The sequence below is a fragment of the Drosophila elegans genome, unplaced genomic scaffold (genome assembly GCF_018152505.1).
Source record: "Drosophila elegans isolate 14027-0461.03 unplaced genomic scaffold, ASM1815250v1 contig_814, whole genome shotgun sequence".
Classification (NCBI taxonomy): Eukaryota; Metazoa; Arthropoda; class Insecta; order Diptera; family Drosophilidae; genus Drosophila; species Drosophila elegans.
The window spans coordinates 21,435,803-21,452,502 of record NW_024546167.1 but is presented as its reverse complement, the minus strand read 5'-3'; the positions used below and the strand labels follow the sequence as shown (position 1 = coordinate 21,452,502).

Sequence of the window (16,700 nt, the reverse complement as noted above, 5' to 3'; positions counted from 1 at the left end):
CACCTGGCAATACTTGGACCGCCTGTAACAGTTTTCAAAGCAAAAAGGGGCTCGTGCACAGCACACACACCGAAGAGCGGGCAAGAGCGAACACCAGAAACAGCTGTGACTATTATAAGGCGGCGCTCCTCTGCTCTCTTGCGAAACAACAACAACCTCAACAAATAACTAGCACGCCATACCCCACACCAGACTTGTGGGGCGACTGTTCACGCCATCTAGGGTATTCTGGGGTATAATACGAGGCTAGTTCACGAGGAGGGGTCTAAACAATTTTGAGCTTACAACGTTGAGCTAGCTGCAGATTAGGACGAGTATAACCAAGATGATTATTTATTTGTATAGTACCTTTAAGATTGCCACCAATTTATGTTAAAAGGAAGTATCTTTCTATATTAATAATTTAACAAATTTTGGCGCTCAACGAAGGTTAATTTTGAGCTTACTATGAACATTCCTTGGTAAAAGTTTAGAATATTCCAATTTTATTAAAGAGCTCTTCAATATACGTTATATATCAACTGACAATTTAGTTTGTAAAAGGTATCCCCAAGCCGACCCCATAGCAAATAACCTTCTTACTGGCTGAGCGAGCTCGCCTGGGTGTCTTTCGGTGTGTGTGAGTGTCTGTGTGGGTCCGTCTGGTATCACGCGTTGACCTCATGATGTTCACGTGAACATTTGTTGATACTTTGCCTCGGCGGACGACTGACTGAGTGTGAGCGAGGGGCGGCGATAAAAAAAAAGCCAGCAGACTGTGGCGTGCCTATCTGTGCGAGTGTGTGCGTGTGGGTGTTTGCAGTACTTGCGTTTTTGTTTTTGTTTTCGCTTCGTGTTTGTTATTGGAATCGGAATTCGTGTGTAAATTTTGCGCGGAACTGAAGCGATGGCCTCCACTCTCTCGCGAATGTGGGCGTGTAAATGGGCCGATGTACTGTTACCGCACCTCTCTCTTCACTTTACTCCCCCCAGATTTTGAATGCAAACTGCGCCGCAGTTGCGTTTCTCCACCCACCTCCACTCCTCGCAAATCCATCAAGCTGGAATTTATATGCATTGCTTACGTTGAAAGCAATCAGCAGCCGCAGGTTAGATCTAAAATTAGCTGTACATCTCGGCTCCCCGGCGGGTTCAAGTTCAGTTTCCTTGACTTGCATTCGCCCACGGAGATCCCACGCCCACCCGCTTTATCTCGGATGGCAAAATCCGGACTCGCAGAACTCACGTGTGCCCACGCACATTCTCAATCGCACGTAGTCCCCTGGCCACTAAAAAAAACTGATAAGAAAAAATTATTGGTTAGATTTTCAAGATTTCATCAGATAAGTTTACATACCAACATTGGTAGGTATAGCTGTTCCAGTTCCAGAGATAAAGATGGACATTCTAATCCACTTTTAATTTTTATCAATGCAGATCTAATGAAATACTGATCCGAACTTGATGATCTAATGAATACCAAGAAATCTAAAATATTTCACTCAGAATTAATTAAACTTCTAAATCCTATTCTTTTGACCACAAAAAAGTGGAAAATAAAGTTTGCGGTGTGGCAAAATCTTGAACGAGAGGGAAGGCGACTTAGTTATAGCTATTTCTTCTCTGCAGAGCGAGTTTGCGCATTGACGTAACTCTCGTCTGGCATCTGGTAATATGTAGTCGACTCGTTGGCTTGGTGACGTCACACCTACGCTGGCTTTACTCCTGTTGCGCGTCAAAGGTCAAAGCGCAAGAAGCGTGACGTTGGCGTGAGCTTCCGCCGGGTTCAAGGCCTTTATTCTTTATTAATGTGGAGAGCATTCCCAAACAGAATGGAGCCACAGGCATAGGCGGATAAATTATAGTCGGAGGCGTTTGTCGAACGTCAATCACAGGTGGATCCTGACGTCAGAGGCCCTCAAAAAAAATACCCGCTTATTGGCCCCGTTCAAATTCATATATCCATTCAATCATTTACTCAGCGAGTGGCACACAGTCCGAGCAAAAGTCATGAGAAATCGGTCTATAATTCGCCATGGCAACAACGTCAAAAGCGTCAAATGCGACGCCCATTTTCCTATTTTTCCCCATTTCCCATTCATCTACTTCCCATTGCCCGTTTCAAGTTCACTTTCACAAACATTTTACCCCCACAATTTCTGTTTGTTGGCTTTTCTTGGCATGGGTAAAGTTCGATTTCTTCTACCCCTTATACTACCCACTCAAAAATGCGCCGAGATCGGCAAAACTCTCCATGACGTCATGAGCCCAACTCGTGACTCCATGTGAAGACATTGTTGGCTTCATGCTTCATTTTTGTATTTGATGAAAGACAAATTAAACAGAAATTTCCATTTAGCATAGCTGTAAACATGTTTACAAATAAGAAGATTTTCCACAATTAAACAGATTATTCGGGCTCTTGAAATAGTTCAAACTGGTTTCGTGGAATCAATCAAAGATATCAAAATGGCCTAGTTTTGGTAACACTGTCATTATTATAAAAACTCACATGACCTACTCGAGACTAATATCTAAATTAAGACTTTCATTTTAATGAACGAACCTCGATCTTCTTTGATTGTTGCCTAATAAAAAATAACCAAGGTATAAATTATATTTAAAATAATTCAATATATGTTTATTAACTAAAAACAAAAAACGAACAAAAAATGGACTTATATTTAACATGAAAAAGTTAAGATAACTGTAATATTTTAATAAATAAAACTTGAACCCTAAGTTGAAAAGAACCTTGCAACCTCTTCAGGTTCCGTTTTTAAATAAAGATTCTCGATTTTCATCAATTCTTGGGTAGTTGAATGCTTAATTATAGTTATGTGCTATAAAGTAAGATAGCAGAAATCTTAGCTACTTACTTGTATCTTTTTGTGTTTTGTTAAGAGAAGTATAGAAAAGTTTCTCTTAACTGTATGGCCTCTTTATTTTAGTATCTTAATAGATACTCCTTTAAAACTAGCCATGATCTTTTCTAATCCCCTCACATGTGATGCGTTTGCTCTGCCTCTGCCGACGTCTCTGCCTACGTGCCTACTAACGCGTTGCTCCAAAACCGAAAGCTAAAAAACGGAACAGAATGGAACGAACCGAACCGCAGAACGATGTGGGGGAGGGGCGCCTTTTTGGAGAACCAACGTTTACAAATCTTTAAAGCAAGGCTAGTTGAGAGACCTGCTATAAACACCATGTAAACATAGTGTGGGGAGTGGGGCGAATACGACCTTCAATCGCGATTGCCCTCTTCCCAATGGAAATTTACGATGATGCGAAGGTTTCCCCCAGTCTCTGTTTTAATGGTTTTTCTCTACCTCTCATTTATTTTTGATCATCTTTCGCTTTTTTTTCTCATACCATTTCTTGTTCTGGCTACCGGTAAAAATCGACCTTGGCCCAGTTCCTTTAGCTGCCAAATGTTCCATCTGAACTTGAAAGTTGTTGTCCCTGGGACAAAAACGAAATGGTATGTGAATGGCAGGGGTCGGGTCCATAGCAAAGTTGGGATAAGGACGTCCCTGAACCGGTTCAGGTGATTGCCTCAATGGCAACGACAGTTCATCATCATCTTCATAAGTCGTGCGATGGGAATAAACAAACAACATCATCAATAAGTAGAAAATATAGTATAGTATATGGGACAAACAGAAACAAGTAAGAATACTTCCGTTTCAAAGATACCCAAGGTTCTGGAATTAAACTACATATGTCTGTAAATATTCACTAGAAGACAAGTCTTGATAATAATACTGCTATTTTATGGACCTTCTTAAAATTAATTACAGTTAAAATCAATTAATTACCTTACAACTATAATTCGACACAGTATTTGTTACTCAGAGAACTCAATATCTAAGTGGGTTAACTAATTTCATCGCTAATTTTAATAGTCTTCTATGTATGTGTCTTACTAAGAGAAGTAGATATCGAAGTTAATACACTCTCTTAGGCGCACTTCACACCCTCTCGCTCTCGATAAACAGGTGTCTATATCGAAAAATATTCGTACGAACACAATATTCCCTTGGACCCCACGAGTACCGCGTATAAATATATGGCACAAACAGAAATAAATCTAGAATATATGCGCTTATGGGCGAGGGCAGGGGCCCGCTGATAGACCCGTTTTTTGTATGCCGCCGCCGACGTAGATTCCGATTCCAATTCCGATGCCGATGTTGACGAGGTCGCTGGGGCGTCTGATTGGGGCCACGTGAAGTCAACGTGAACAGCGCGCGAAGAATAATAATAATTGCGTTATTCATAATACTCATAATACGGCGGAATGGGGCGGACATCTCCCCTGGACAGTCCGTCCATTTTTGGATCAACCCTACAGCGGTTCGGCCTGATAAGAAAGAATGGGACTGATAAGGGCGATTCCCAGCTGGTCAGCGCATGGACAGTCTATAGGTCCGCCTATCTGTCCGTAAGTCCGCTTGTCCGTTTGTCCGCTTGTCCGTTAGTCAGTCACAACATGAGCGAGAGGCGTGGCCCTTATCAGCCGGGGTTCTTATCACTTTCCGAAGAGCCGAGAGGGTGGGATCCGCTTTCCATGCGGCGTCAATGGGGGTTTATCAATATGCGAGGGGCTGGACTGGGCCTGGGCACTCGGGGATGGGAATGCGATTGGGGACCGTAAATGCAGGTGATTCGGCTCGTCATCTGCATTGCTGATCTCGGACTAGATTTCTGAATGAATCGAATTCATTTTAGCGGATTGGGTTGAGGTTATCTGGGTTGGGTTTCATTCAGCTTAATTATGACTTCCGGTGAATGGCTGACGTCTGCTGTAAATTATCGTTCTTCTTATGAATCTAAATTGTACTTAGTCATTAAATGACTTTTATCTTCAAGTTAGGGATTATAGCTCTCTTTCTCGGCAATTATTTCTATTGATGTAAAAGTTGATCTTATATGAATTAGTTTTCATTATCATTTAATTGGGGTATTACAGTATCAATAAAATGTACTACCTTTCTGTACAAGATTCAGCGTGTACCGGTACAGTCCCAGCAAAACATCTCCTGTTCCTTTTATTAACAATGTGATGTAGTGTATGGCAAAAAAAAACTCTGCTTTCTTCATCGCAAACTTTTTCATCAATCATCAAAAATAGGTAGTATCTTTTGTATCCTATAAGATCCATCAGTGTTACGCAATTTATATAAGGAAATGTGCTGTCGACACTGTGCTCAACTCATTACATCTATATCTATGTACGTATATATAGCACACACCACTTCCGATTTTGTTTATCGAACTCATTGTCATTCGCCGACAACGTGACCATCGCAACCGCATTTGGAAACGGGCGTGAATCGAGTGCGAATCGGTCGGGAATCGGATTCGGATTCGGAATCGGAATCGGACGGCGTGTTTATCTAAGCCCGTGGCATGACGTAGCAGACCTTGTTTATTGGGCGTTGGTGCCTTCACTCTTGTTTTGCTTTTGCGTTTCGCAAAATACGACAAAATTAGAGTTGATAGGCGACGAACCCGCGATTAATGTATTGCCCTTGACGGGTCGGTAAACCCTTTTGTAAAATCTATAGGAGGAATACTCTCTGCCGGCAGACAAACAATGGAAATTGCCCAAGTGCTCCGACTTCTGTATATTGTATATCTGCCTCTCTTTCCTTCACCTCGCTTTCTTCCTCTTTCATTTTTGATATTTATTACTGCGGTGTATTTTGTTGGAATTTTCTGTTGATTTTTGTTGCCATATTGACATTGTTGCGTTTGTTGGTTTGTTGGTTTAAGTGGGCGCGTTTGTTGCTGTTGACTGTGAGATGGGAGTCGAAAAGGGGAGGGCAGTTCTCAGTCTGCCCGCTTATCTCTGGCGATTACAGGCAGCTACGCATTGATTGTAAGGCCCTTATGTTTTCAGAATCAGATTTTGTTACAGCGCCTCCTTTTCTTTGTTCGCTTTCTCTCTCTTTTCACATTCAATTGAGGCAAAGTGCAATCTTAAAAGATTGTATTGCGAAAATTGTGAAATTAATATATATTATTATTGTGCATCGATACGTCACTAGTTATTTGTAAAGTTTGTTTTGTGATCTGCAATAACAAAAGTACATATCCCAAATATCTATCTATCCCATAAAAAAAAAAATAAAAAAAAAAATATATATATTTGTCTGGTATGCCATTATTTTGAAAGCACTAAGGTGTTTTGCAAAAATATTTAAATGAACATATATTTAAGATATTCATTTATTTGTAATGTTTCTTTTGGGGTCTTGAATCATAATAGAGCATATGCTAAATAGCTTTGTACGTTTAATAATCAATTTTTGAATAACGCTAAGATTTGCATTTATTTTTTTTTGGGAACTGGAATTTTCCGCGTAATACTTCGGTGATCCCCTTGAAAATTTTCCCCCCGATGATCTATGGACATGAGCGAGAGGCGTGCAGAATGATTTGAGTATTTAGCACATTTTCTGCTGCCCTGCCCTGTTTTTTCTGCCTTTTTCTCTGATTGTTGATGGCTAATTGAAGCACGAGCGCAAAAAAAGTATTTTGTTGCTGCTCTCTGTGCTTGCCCACATTTTATTTATTTTTAGCAAACCCGACGCGTTTTCAGTTATCAAAAGCTGGGCACCTCGGAATCGAAGCTATTGATTGAAAGAAAAAGAGAGATGGCATCGTGGCCCCTGAGGACCAAGAAATAATTAACATATTTTTGCAAATTATTGATCGTGTGGCCGGGGCCATAAATCGGAGAAGCGAGAGACCCGAAAGATCGGGTGATCGTGTCAAAATACAACAATCGAAACAGGGCATATGAGATATACATTATACGTATTCGATTTTTTGTTTTTTTCGCTAGAGGCTTTTGCACTTTGGTAAGGACAACAACGGAAGTTTAAAATCAAAACATGAGCGAGCAGTAGCTACAAATTGCATTTAAGGTCAACGAGCAAATTCACAATGCGTTGAACCAAGTCAAGTCTCAAAAATAAAAAAAAATTGGAAACAGTGCCGCTGGCGTTGACTGCAGTCGCTGGATGAGTAAAGTACTGGAGTACAATGTAAAGCAGGCCGGTCGGATCCGTCACAATAACAGAAAAATCAAGTAAACAAATTAATAATGGTCATACTCTGCGATTATTGGATACTTGCATGCACTTGTATAAAGTTTTTACATACATAATAACAAGTTTTGACAAGAGAAGGCAAATATATACTTATTTATGTTTGTAAAAAGTAAAAGTCTGCATACTATAAAAAAGGGTTTCATGTGTATTTTGAATTTTCAACTTTTTTCGGAAATAGTTCTTTTTATAATTATACATTTTGGAAAATGAGCATTATATAATACCAATATGTATTCCAAATAGTTCTCGAGTCTGACCTTTATTCTCTATAACGGAAAAGCCGCCCATTGCATATGCGGACAAGGGCTCAAAATTAGATTCGTATAAACTGGTTTTTTACATAAATTATTTAAGAACTTGGAACTTTGAGAGGTATAAATAAAAGCGCGCTCAGCACTAGTACATAAATCATTACTTAAGCTCGTCTTGGGCGAGTTTGAACTTTGGAACGCTGTCGCTTGAGTGACTTTCCCTCTTAATAAATCAGTCCATAAAGTTCACCCATAGCTTTTTTATGCAAAATGTCGATCAGTGCAAAAAATGTATGCGTGAGGCGAATGATCGATGTGTAGAAGGTGAAGGTGATTCGAAAGGTGACCCTGAATAAATGAAGGAGGCGCAAAGTTTGCTAGAGCCGTATTCCGACATACGAGTTCCACTTGTGGGTGAAGTACCGAAATACCATGGTAATCGGAAGAGTAATCGCCGGAGTGAGCAATTTTAGCTCGAACATATCACACATATTTCATCATCTTTCGCTTTTGTCTGGCCAAGCAACTTCAGGCGAAGTGCTATAAATAGAAACGGCGAATTGGCGTCCGACTCGAGATAAGCGACTTGGGAAAGTGGATCAGGGAAAAACCCACATCTGCGGTATCTAAGGTTAAGCATGCCCATACTAAATAAATTTAGGTCAATTTAGGAAAGGGTTCAAATCATAATTGCTAAAGTTTTTTAAGTTTCCAAAATCCAGGGAGGTTAAGCCCTTCCAGAAATTCTTATTTATACAAAACCTTCGTTTAAAGACTAGTTTATTGTTATATTAACTAATTTTATTGAACAATTTTGTTCTTGTTATATATTTCAATGAAAATAAATATTATTTTTAACATGTTAAATTTTTTTTAAATTTGATTCAATTTTACCTTTTACTTTGCTGACCTGCTTGTAAAGTAAATTTATAGTAAAATCCTTGAGAAAACCAAAATTATGCTATGGCGATCTTAATTGGTTTCGTTTTTATTAATACTTGAATTATATGCCTGAATTATTTGGTGACAAATGTACACCACAAGTAGGCATGAACATGGTCACTTAAAATTGCGGTTGTGCCATTCGGCATTACGTATACGCTGCATGGGACGAACCTACCGCAATGGCGACGGCCCCCAACTAGCAGCGACTATTTAGCGAGCGAGGGAGCAACTGAATATGCGAAAATAAGAAGGGAAAATCTATTGCATTTGTTGTAACTAAAAATACCTATCAATACTAAATATCGGGGGAAAAGGGGGCGGGTCAGGCCAATTGGACTTTGGGCGAATGCAGTGAGTTTTTGGGGGCGTCGTCGACGGTCTGTATAACGGCAAATGCAGCAGCGGAGGGGGCGGTAAAAAGGCCAAAAACAAAGAAGCTTTTTATAAAAATAAGTGAATAATTTTATCTCCGCTTGGGCAACAGTTTGTTTGGTTTTTTGGCTCGCTTATGCGACAAACTTGGCGAATTTCATCATCTGTTTTAATTTATGCAAGGAGCCCAGCCGAGCAGATCTTGGGAGTGGATCAGCATCAGAAAACAGTCAGAAGAGAAGGCAATCAAAGAGTTCCGATCACCAGAAGAGAGTGTAAGAGAATTGCAAGCTTAATGAAAAAAAAACGTACGCAAGATATAATATTAAGTAATTCCCAAACTTACATACTTATCCTAATGAGATCTTTACCATTCTTTTATACAAAGTCAATATTTTAGTTGCCTAAAGTATTTCTAATTAAAATCTTATTCATCAACTTCTTTATCTTAAAGTTTGGGTTTGTAAATTTGTATAGTGTTCTTCTTATTGTCATTCCAAGTTTTTAATGAAATCTACCATTTACTATTTTATTATAAATTTTTTTTATACATGTTTGTATTATTAAATTAATTATATTAAAAATGTGTAATTTATCTATTTACAACCAAGTGTAATTTAGCTATAGTAATGACCTTTAAAACTTAAATTATAATCGTAAATTTTCTGAATGCAAGTCTATACTTTTCACAATTGACTGGTTTAGTGTATTGACCCCCATTTCCCATACACTTGTGCATATACTTTTGCGTTCAGGGTAAGGTCGAATCTCCCAGGGTTGGAAACACGCCGCTTCCGATCGGATGGCATCAGATCATCGGATCATTGCACTTGGAGGGAACACGAACACACAAGGTAACTGCACCTTGGGTCAATGATATTCGCTTCCCCCGCCAAAATTTCGGCAGATATTCGGTTCGTTTTTTGTTTTGTTTTATTATTTTGCGGCTGTCATTTCCATTTCCATTTCAGTCACGGGCATGGCCTTGCTGCCAGAAGTTGCTTGACCTGGAAGTTGCTCACCTCGCCTCATCACCTCCCAGTGCGGATCTCCCAATCCCCCAATCTCTCCATCAGGCCTCCAGTCGAGTGTAATGCACTATGATTACAGAGGAGGCCGACTCGGTTACGGATTGTGTTTATGTGTTTATTGCGTTTTTTGGGTGCTTTTGTGCTTGCCAAAAAATTCGGTGAAACTATACAACCAATTGGGTATTTAGACAACTGATTGATATATGTAGTTTCGATGTTACTAACAAAGAAGCAGCCCACTCATTTAAGTATATGACTTAAAGCCGAATTGACTGGGATCCCCCTTAAAATTAGTTATGGCTATTTAACATTTTTTTTTCCGTGCCTCTTACAGTATTTTCGTTTTTAGCTTGTTCGAAGGCCATTAGTTTGTGTAGCGCCAGATTTAGAAAGTGTTTCCCAACCAATTTTGTCGTTTTTTTTATATATATGATAAAAATGGTTTGTACTTAATTTTTTTTATTAACTTATCAATAATTGTAGGTACAGTTTTAATCGCTTTGAAAGGTTAATAACATTAAGTATTAAATTTCAATTTTAATGATAACTGAAGGAGTTGTACCTAACCATTTCGAAATTTTAGTTACTTTTAATGCTTAACCAAATCTTTTAGTTATGTACAAGTATTCACAAAGTAGTGCCAACCGTGAACGTTTATTTATTTATAGGCTTGCTGCGAGATTTTTGAATTGCATCAAGAACAGAAAAAAAAGCGATCAGAGAGATTGCCTAAAAAGCGACAAAGATGAACGAACGTTGCGAAGGTCAACGGTGCGTATACTTCATTAGCGATTAACCAAGGGACGGTTTTGAATAAAATGGGTGCAAAAATGAATGAAAGAAGACCGCAAATGACCAAAGGAAAGGACGGGTAAAGAGGAAACCCCGTGGAGTAGAGGTCGCGTGGCTAATCGACTCGGCCATATGTTAGCGTGGATTATGGCCTGCTAACTGGTTTCTGATATTTATTGCCATGCATCCCACTTTGCATGCAGCCTTTGGAATTCCACCCACCCACCACCACCCTCTTTTCACATCGAGCTTGTCCCGCAGGAAGCTTTTCATTTCCGCTGCTGTCGGAATTTTTAAAATCTATGAGCATCCAATGCAAAGCAGGAGAAATTCCCATTAAATCCTGGCAATAGGTGCAAATTACAAGACAAAAAGCGAAGCGTAGTAAAAAAATTAACCAAAAAAAGGAACGGAAGTGCAGCTAAATAAAATGCTGAAAATAATGTTCACACAGGAAATAGAATTCTGTGGACGTTGCAGTAATTATTTATATATTTTTGATGCCATAAACTAAAATGAATCATGGTTAGATGCACCTAGACGACTTATTCGTTTGAAGTCAGCGCCTATGAGTGGCGCCCTCTATGGAAAGCCTAAAAGTATGCATAGCTAACGGTAACTAAAGCGCCAGCTGGCGGCCTAAAGTGCCATCTTCTCAGGCAGTTGCTCACAATTTCGTCTAAGAAAAGAGGCCATTTACTAACGCCTTTTGCCTGCAGTTGGAGTCTAAAGCGTAGAAGAAAAACATAAAACTAAGCGAATTGAAATAAACTGACTTAAGTAAAACAGCAAAATTAATTACAAATTAGAAGTGACTGAAAGGTGATTTAAATTAAGCAAATTTCTACTCTGGCAAAACGCTAAAAGTTGGAACAATCTTTTTAAAACAGTTACAAAATGAAATCCAATAAGATAATGGTTAAAACCGCTTTAAATAAGGAAGGAGAAAGAAGGACAGCAAGTAAAGTGTGAAAACGTGCGTAAAAGTTTCGGCGTTTTTGTTTTGATTCTTATCAGTCGGCGAAGCAGACGCCAAAGCAAGCGAAGCAATGAACATCCAAGTCAAAACAAAATGGAAACAGAGAGAGAGAGCCCAAATGCGCGCGCTCCAATAAGACCATTCTCTTCTCCCCAATGGGAGCTTTTATTTTCATTTCATTCGTGAGCGAGCGATTGCTTTGAACGGACGTCTCCGCATGCCAAGCTGCCATTCGAGAGGCTTTTGGCAAAAAAACACGCGACTGCATAAATAATAATAAAAATATCAAGAGCAAAAAACTAATTAGATATTGATGCGATTCGAGATATTGCTGATGATTATCGCCTGTTGCATTCCAATTGGAGCTGCTCATCCATACCATTCCAATCGGAGTTCCACTTCCATTTCGATCCGAATCGCGCGCGTTTTTTGCCGCGCCGATCGTTAAAAATTCATTAAGTCTTGTTAATCGCCGTCAATAATACAAATATTACAAATAATCGCATTGATTGCCCATAATTGATACTCGACGTGTGTGTGAGAGTGAGTGCCTGTGTGTGAGTGCGATTGCATCCGCCGGTAAATGTTCGCGAAAAGGGAAACGGATTTGGATCTTCCGCAACTTTGATGCCGACGTAGCTGCACATATATCTCAGTCCCGCAGCTGGACTCGAAATGTCACGACGCAAACAGTCCAACCCCAAGCCGTTGAATAAAGGTGAGTCATGTTAAGGTTTCCTGAATTCTAAAAGTATAATAATTAAGGCTTAATCTCAAATAACATTACCCATTAAAGTCACAAAGCATTATAGTGACGTTCAAAAGTTGTATCACATTGAAGTAAATTTATAATGTGTTAAAAAAATGTATATAGTTATTTAAAAATTTATTAAGTTTATTGCTTTACAAATGTTAGGAATAAAAAATATTTGAGATTAATTTAATAATTAAATCAGTGCATTTCCTATATCCTATCCTATATAAAAATTTGAAGAGATTGTTAAAGAGATTGTGACAAAACTTTTATTTAATACTTTATAAATACTTTTATATATCTTTTCGATCTTTCCACTTTTCACAATCGGTTTTCCCATCTGAACGCCAGTTGACCCAATCAAATTCGCTCGCTTGGTCAGCAGCTCTCGTTTTTTGGACAGCAGAACATGTGAACGAACACACAGCAAACGTAGAAGACAAAGAAGGGGTACAGCTGATAAACTATGCCATGACAAAGCAGTCGAAAAAAAATAAACCAAAGCAAGTGAGAACGATAAAGTCAAGATTTTGCGACCATAAGTTAAAATGATTAATTTAGACTTTGATAACGAACAACTTCTCTAAAAAGATCGTTATCACTTAAAACGAAGAAATGTATTTGTATTGCAGATTATAGGTATTATATACCCTTTTTTAATTTTTCAACTTCTGTTTGTGTACTGGGGGATATGAAGCCAATATACCCCCTGGTTATGCAAGCTTTAAGTGGGTATTAAACAAATTGTCAACTTTTGTTGCTCATTCAAATGAAATTTCTTTGTCACCTCGTTATCGATATCGATACCTGTTGTACGTGCCGCTGACACACCTTATAAATATTGTCGGGGAGTCGAGAAGAGAGAGTACTTCGAGAGTATTAACTAATTACATTTCGCTGTTTGCCATTTGATAAATTTATGGCCCCGTACCATTTGACACCCAATGAATGCATTTCGGATTCGAAATCGATAAAACGTGCCGGACCTGCGACACTAGACACCTGAACTCACCTCAGTCTCAGGTCCCCTGCTTGCCTCAGTTTGCCGCTTATCCATTTTGAACTTGGCCATTTTGGACTCCTTATCGCTGTCGCTGCTTCGGCTCCAAGCACGTTTCTCGGCTGGCTGAACAGAACCCCCATTTCCACCCAATCCCACAAGCCAACAACTACCCAGCAAGTGATATCACATCGAGTCATGGAAGTGGAACTTCCAGCAGTAAGCAGCAGAATCGATAACTTGAGCCGAGGCCAACGAAGCTTTTGATACACTATATAGAGATCTACACAAGCGATCATTAAGGGAATTCCAGCACTTAACACTTAGCTGTTACTACAATAGATTCACTCAAATAACTACTCGTACCATGACCCATTTTACTTAGAACTATTTAAAGAACATTCATAATTCCGTTGAATCTATTTTAAGCACGCATTTAACTTTAATCTCCATAGCTTTTAACTACTAATGAAGTTCCGAAGACTGTAATCAGCAACTTTGAAAGTACTATTTATACTTGAATAGTTACTAAAACCAATTAGGGTTACATTTTTAAACTATTTATAGGGCAACGAACAATGGATAAAGAAATTCCTTAATTCTTATAACCTATTTTAAAATATGTTTGTACTCAAATAATTATCAATACCTATTAAGCTTAAAACGTTTATCTATTTATAGTTTACTGAAGAATGATTAAAATAAATAGTTACGAAAAGCAATTAGGGATACAATTTTAAACTATAGGGACAGTTTATTAGAACCTATTTTAAAATCTGTTGGTACTCAAGACCTATTAAGCTAAAAAAGTTCAACTATTTATACGGTACTGAGGAATGGATAACGAAAAACTTTACCATTTGCGTTACGATAATTTAGGGTATTTTTTATCTGCGCAGCTGTAGTTCATTGTTGTTTTTGGGGGCTTCTGTTGTTGTTGTTGTTGTTGTTGTTGTTGCACCTGCCCTATCAGTGGGTTATCCCTCGGTAACAATCCAACACCACCACCCACCCACTTGCTCCCCCTAACATTTGTGCTTTGCATATTTATCTCTTGCACACTTGCTTCACTTCTGTCCCGTTGTTTTCCATAGCTTAGTGGGCGATGGGCGATGTGCGATGGGCAATGGGAGGTGGTTGGGTTTGGAAGGCGAGAAAAAAAGAACTCAAAGCGCAACTCGATAAAGTTTTATCACAATTGCAGCAGCAGTGGCAGCAACAACAACAACAAGAACAACAGCAAATAACATCAACTTGCGTAGCTTTTGTTGGATATTCTCCAGGCGTTGTTATTGTTGCCTTTACATAAGCTTCAATAACTGACATTTGTATCGGAGCGTATAGTCTCGAACTCGGAGTGCAGGAATCGTGATGACAACGCCCTCGGGTTCGTTTTCGAAATACTCTAAAAAGGGGTCTTCTTGATTTTTAAATTGGTGAAATACCCATTAAAAATAAATAGGTTTCCTTTAAATTTTAACAGTTTTTTACATTCTTAAAAAGTTAAATGCTTCAACATGAAATATTAATCAAAACCTAAAAACAAGCTTCGTTCAATACACACTAAACCTTTTCTTTTTTACTTATAATGAAAGATATTTTTTCTTACTATTTTGCTAGGGTATTTCCTGGGGTATTATAATTTTAACCAAGTCCCACCTGCCATTGATATCTATCTCATACCATTTAAGAGTTTCGAGACCTGAGGGAGTGCAGTCGCACATAGATAAACACTTTTGTGGCTGGCTTGCCTTTTGGTTTTGTTTTTATAAATTTTAATTACGCTTATCACTAATTTTATGTTAATGACCAGCTGTTGTTTGTCGGTTGCTGGATGTTCGCTTGTGTGTTTTGTTGTTCGGTTGTTCGGTTGTTGCTATTCTCCGGCAGCACCAACAAAAGACATCGGCCCATCGACATAGTCATTTAAATGCGGGTGACAATTTGGCTAAAAGTCAAGCCAAGTTTGAGTTTGAGTCGATTTCAAGCGGGCCAAGCGCAAATACATTGGAAGAAACTGAAGGGTAAAAAAAACAAAAATGTATTAAAGTATGCACACCCAAAAAAATAGTTTTAATAAGTGTGTCTTAAAAATAAACTGCAGTCAGTATTTAAGTATAAGTATTAGTGCAATACTAAATAATACAGCTCCAACTTTTAAGTTTAATTTTTATACCGAAATTATTTTGTTATTATGAAATTTTTCATATCTGCGAATATAAAATTTATGTAACAAAAGTTTCTTTGGCAACTTTTTTTTGGGTGTAACAAAATAATATTCCCAAATAACAGATAATAGGCTAAAAAATTAAATTAAAAAGCGTATTTTAACCCCTATTAAGATGTGCTGATCTAAAACAAAGAAATAGTCTCAACAGATACCAAACATTGGTCATCATATAAAGCTTAAGTAATTTATTTGTATTATTTTTCCGTGTGTCTCAGACTTGGGCTCCACTGGGGCCCTCTTTCTCATATCTAAAATCGGAGCGGGTACGTGTCAAGCGGTTCGCTACGCTTTTTGGCGTGAAGAGGGGGCTTTTTTTGCGGGGGGGTCCATATAGAGGGGTTCTATGGAGCAGAGCTGAGTTTGAGCGATAAGAAAAGCTAGCTAACTGCGTATTGCAATTACAGTTTGCATTCGAAGAGCTGCAGTTGCAGCCGCGACAAAAAGCGACAGGGCTCAGGTTACGAAGCCAAGGCCCCTTGTGGCCCCCCTTTGTATCATATTTGCTCGACCCGCCGCCTCTGGCTGCTCTGTCCATTTCAATTGGCAAAGATAATCTCGAGCTTTGGCCATTTTGACATTGTATTTTAATAATTGCGATAAGCTTCTCCCTCTCACACTCTCTCTTTGTCTCTGTTTTGTTGATTTGCTGGAAATCGGACCAGGAAATATCACCAGATAAAACCACCAACAATACCAATACCAATAACAACAAAAAACAAAAAACAAAAACATTAACAAGCATTACAAATTACAAAATGTTGTTTTTCACTTTGTTGCATTTTATTATCGTTGTTTTTGGCCAGCACATTTGCATATCAAGTGAGGCGAATGAATGGTTGGGGTGGATATCACCCAGGGGGTGTTATATAGGGGTGAGGGAGTAACTTGACGATCGACTTAGTCAGCCAGCGAAATTCAGATTGTCGATATATTTATTGCAGTTTTTTGCCATGTTTTTTTTTGCGCTCTTATCACATGAGAAGGGAATTTCAAAAAGTGATTAATCAATGGGGAAAGGCAACTGAAAAAAACTGATAAACTTGTTTTAAGAATGAGCTAAGGGATCTTAATCATGTGAAACACTTCAGATCGGTATGCAGATATAATGTTTTAAACCGATTTTTTTTAATCATGAATTTATTTAATAAAACTCATGTCATAGAAACTCATGTAAATTTGCGTATTAGTCATTTTAATAAAAGTGATCCATTTCCTTTTTCGTCCAAAAAAATCGCTCATCATCAAC

General features: G+C 38.5%; 1 protein-coding gene across 2 annotated transcripts in view; it reads left to right on the top strand.

Moving 5' to 3' along the window:
* The first annotated feature begins 9,423 nt into the window (after positions 1-9,423).
* Positions 9,424-16,700, top strand: part of LOC108137836 (zinc finger protein ush) — a 61,429-nt gene continuing 54,152 nt past the window's right edge. The window contains exons 1-3 of one of the 2 annotated variants that reach the window (XM_017259761.2): positions 9,424-9,582; positions 9,640-9,879; positions 10,368-12,188. In XM_017259761.2, the coding sequence (XP_017115250.1) occupies positions 12,146-12,188 (43 nt within the window). In that variant the 5' untranslated portion in view covers positions 9,424-9,582; positions 9,640-9,879; positions 10,368-12,145. The remainder of the gene's footprint in view (positions 9,583-9,639; positions 9,880-10,367; positions 12,189-16,700) is intronic. The other variant, XM_017259762.2, reaches the window with a different exon arrangement.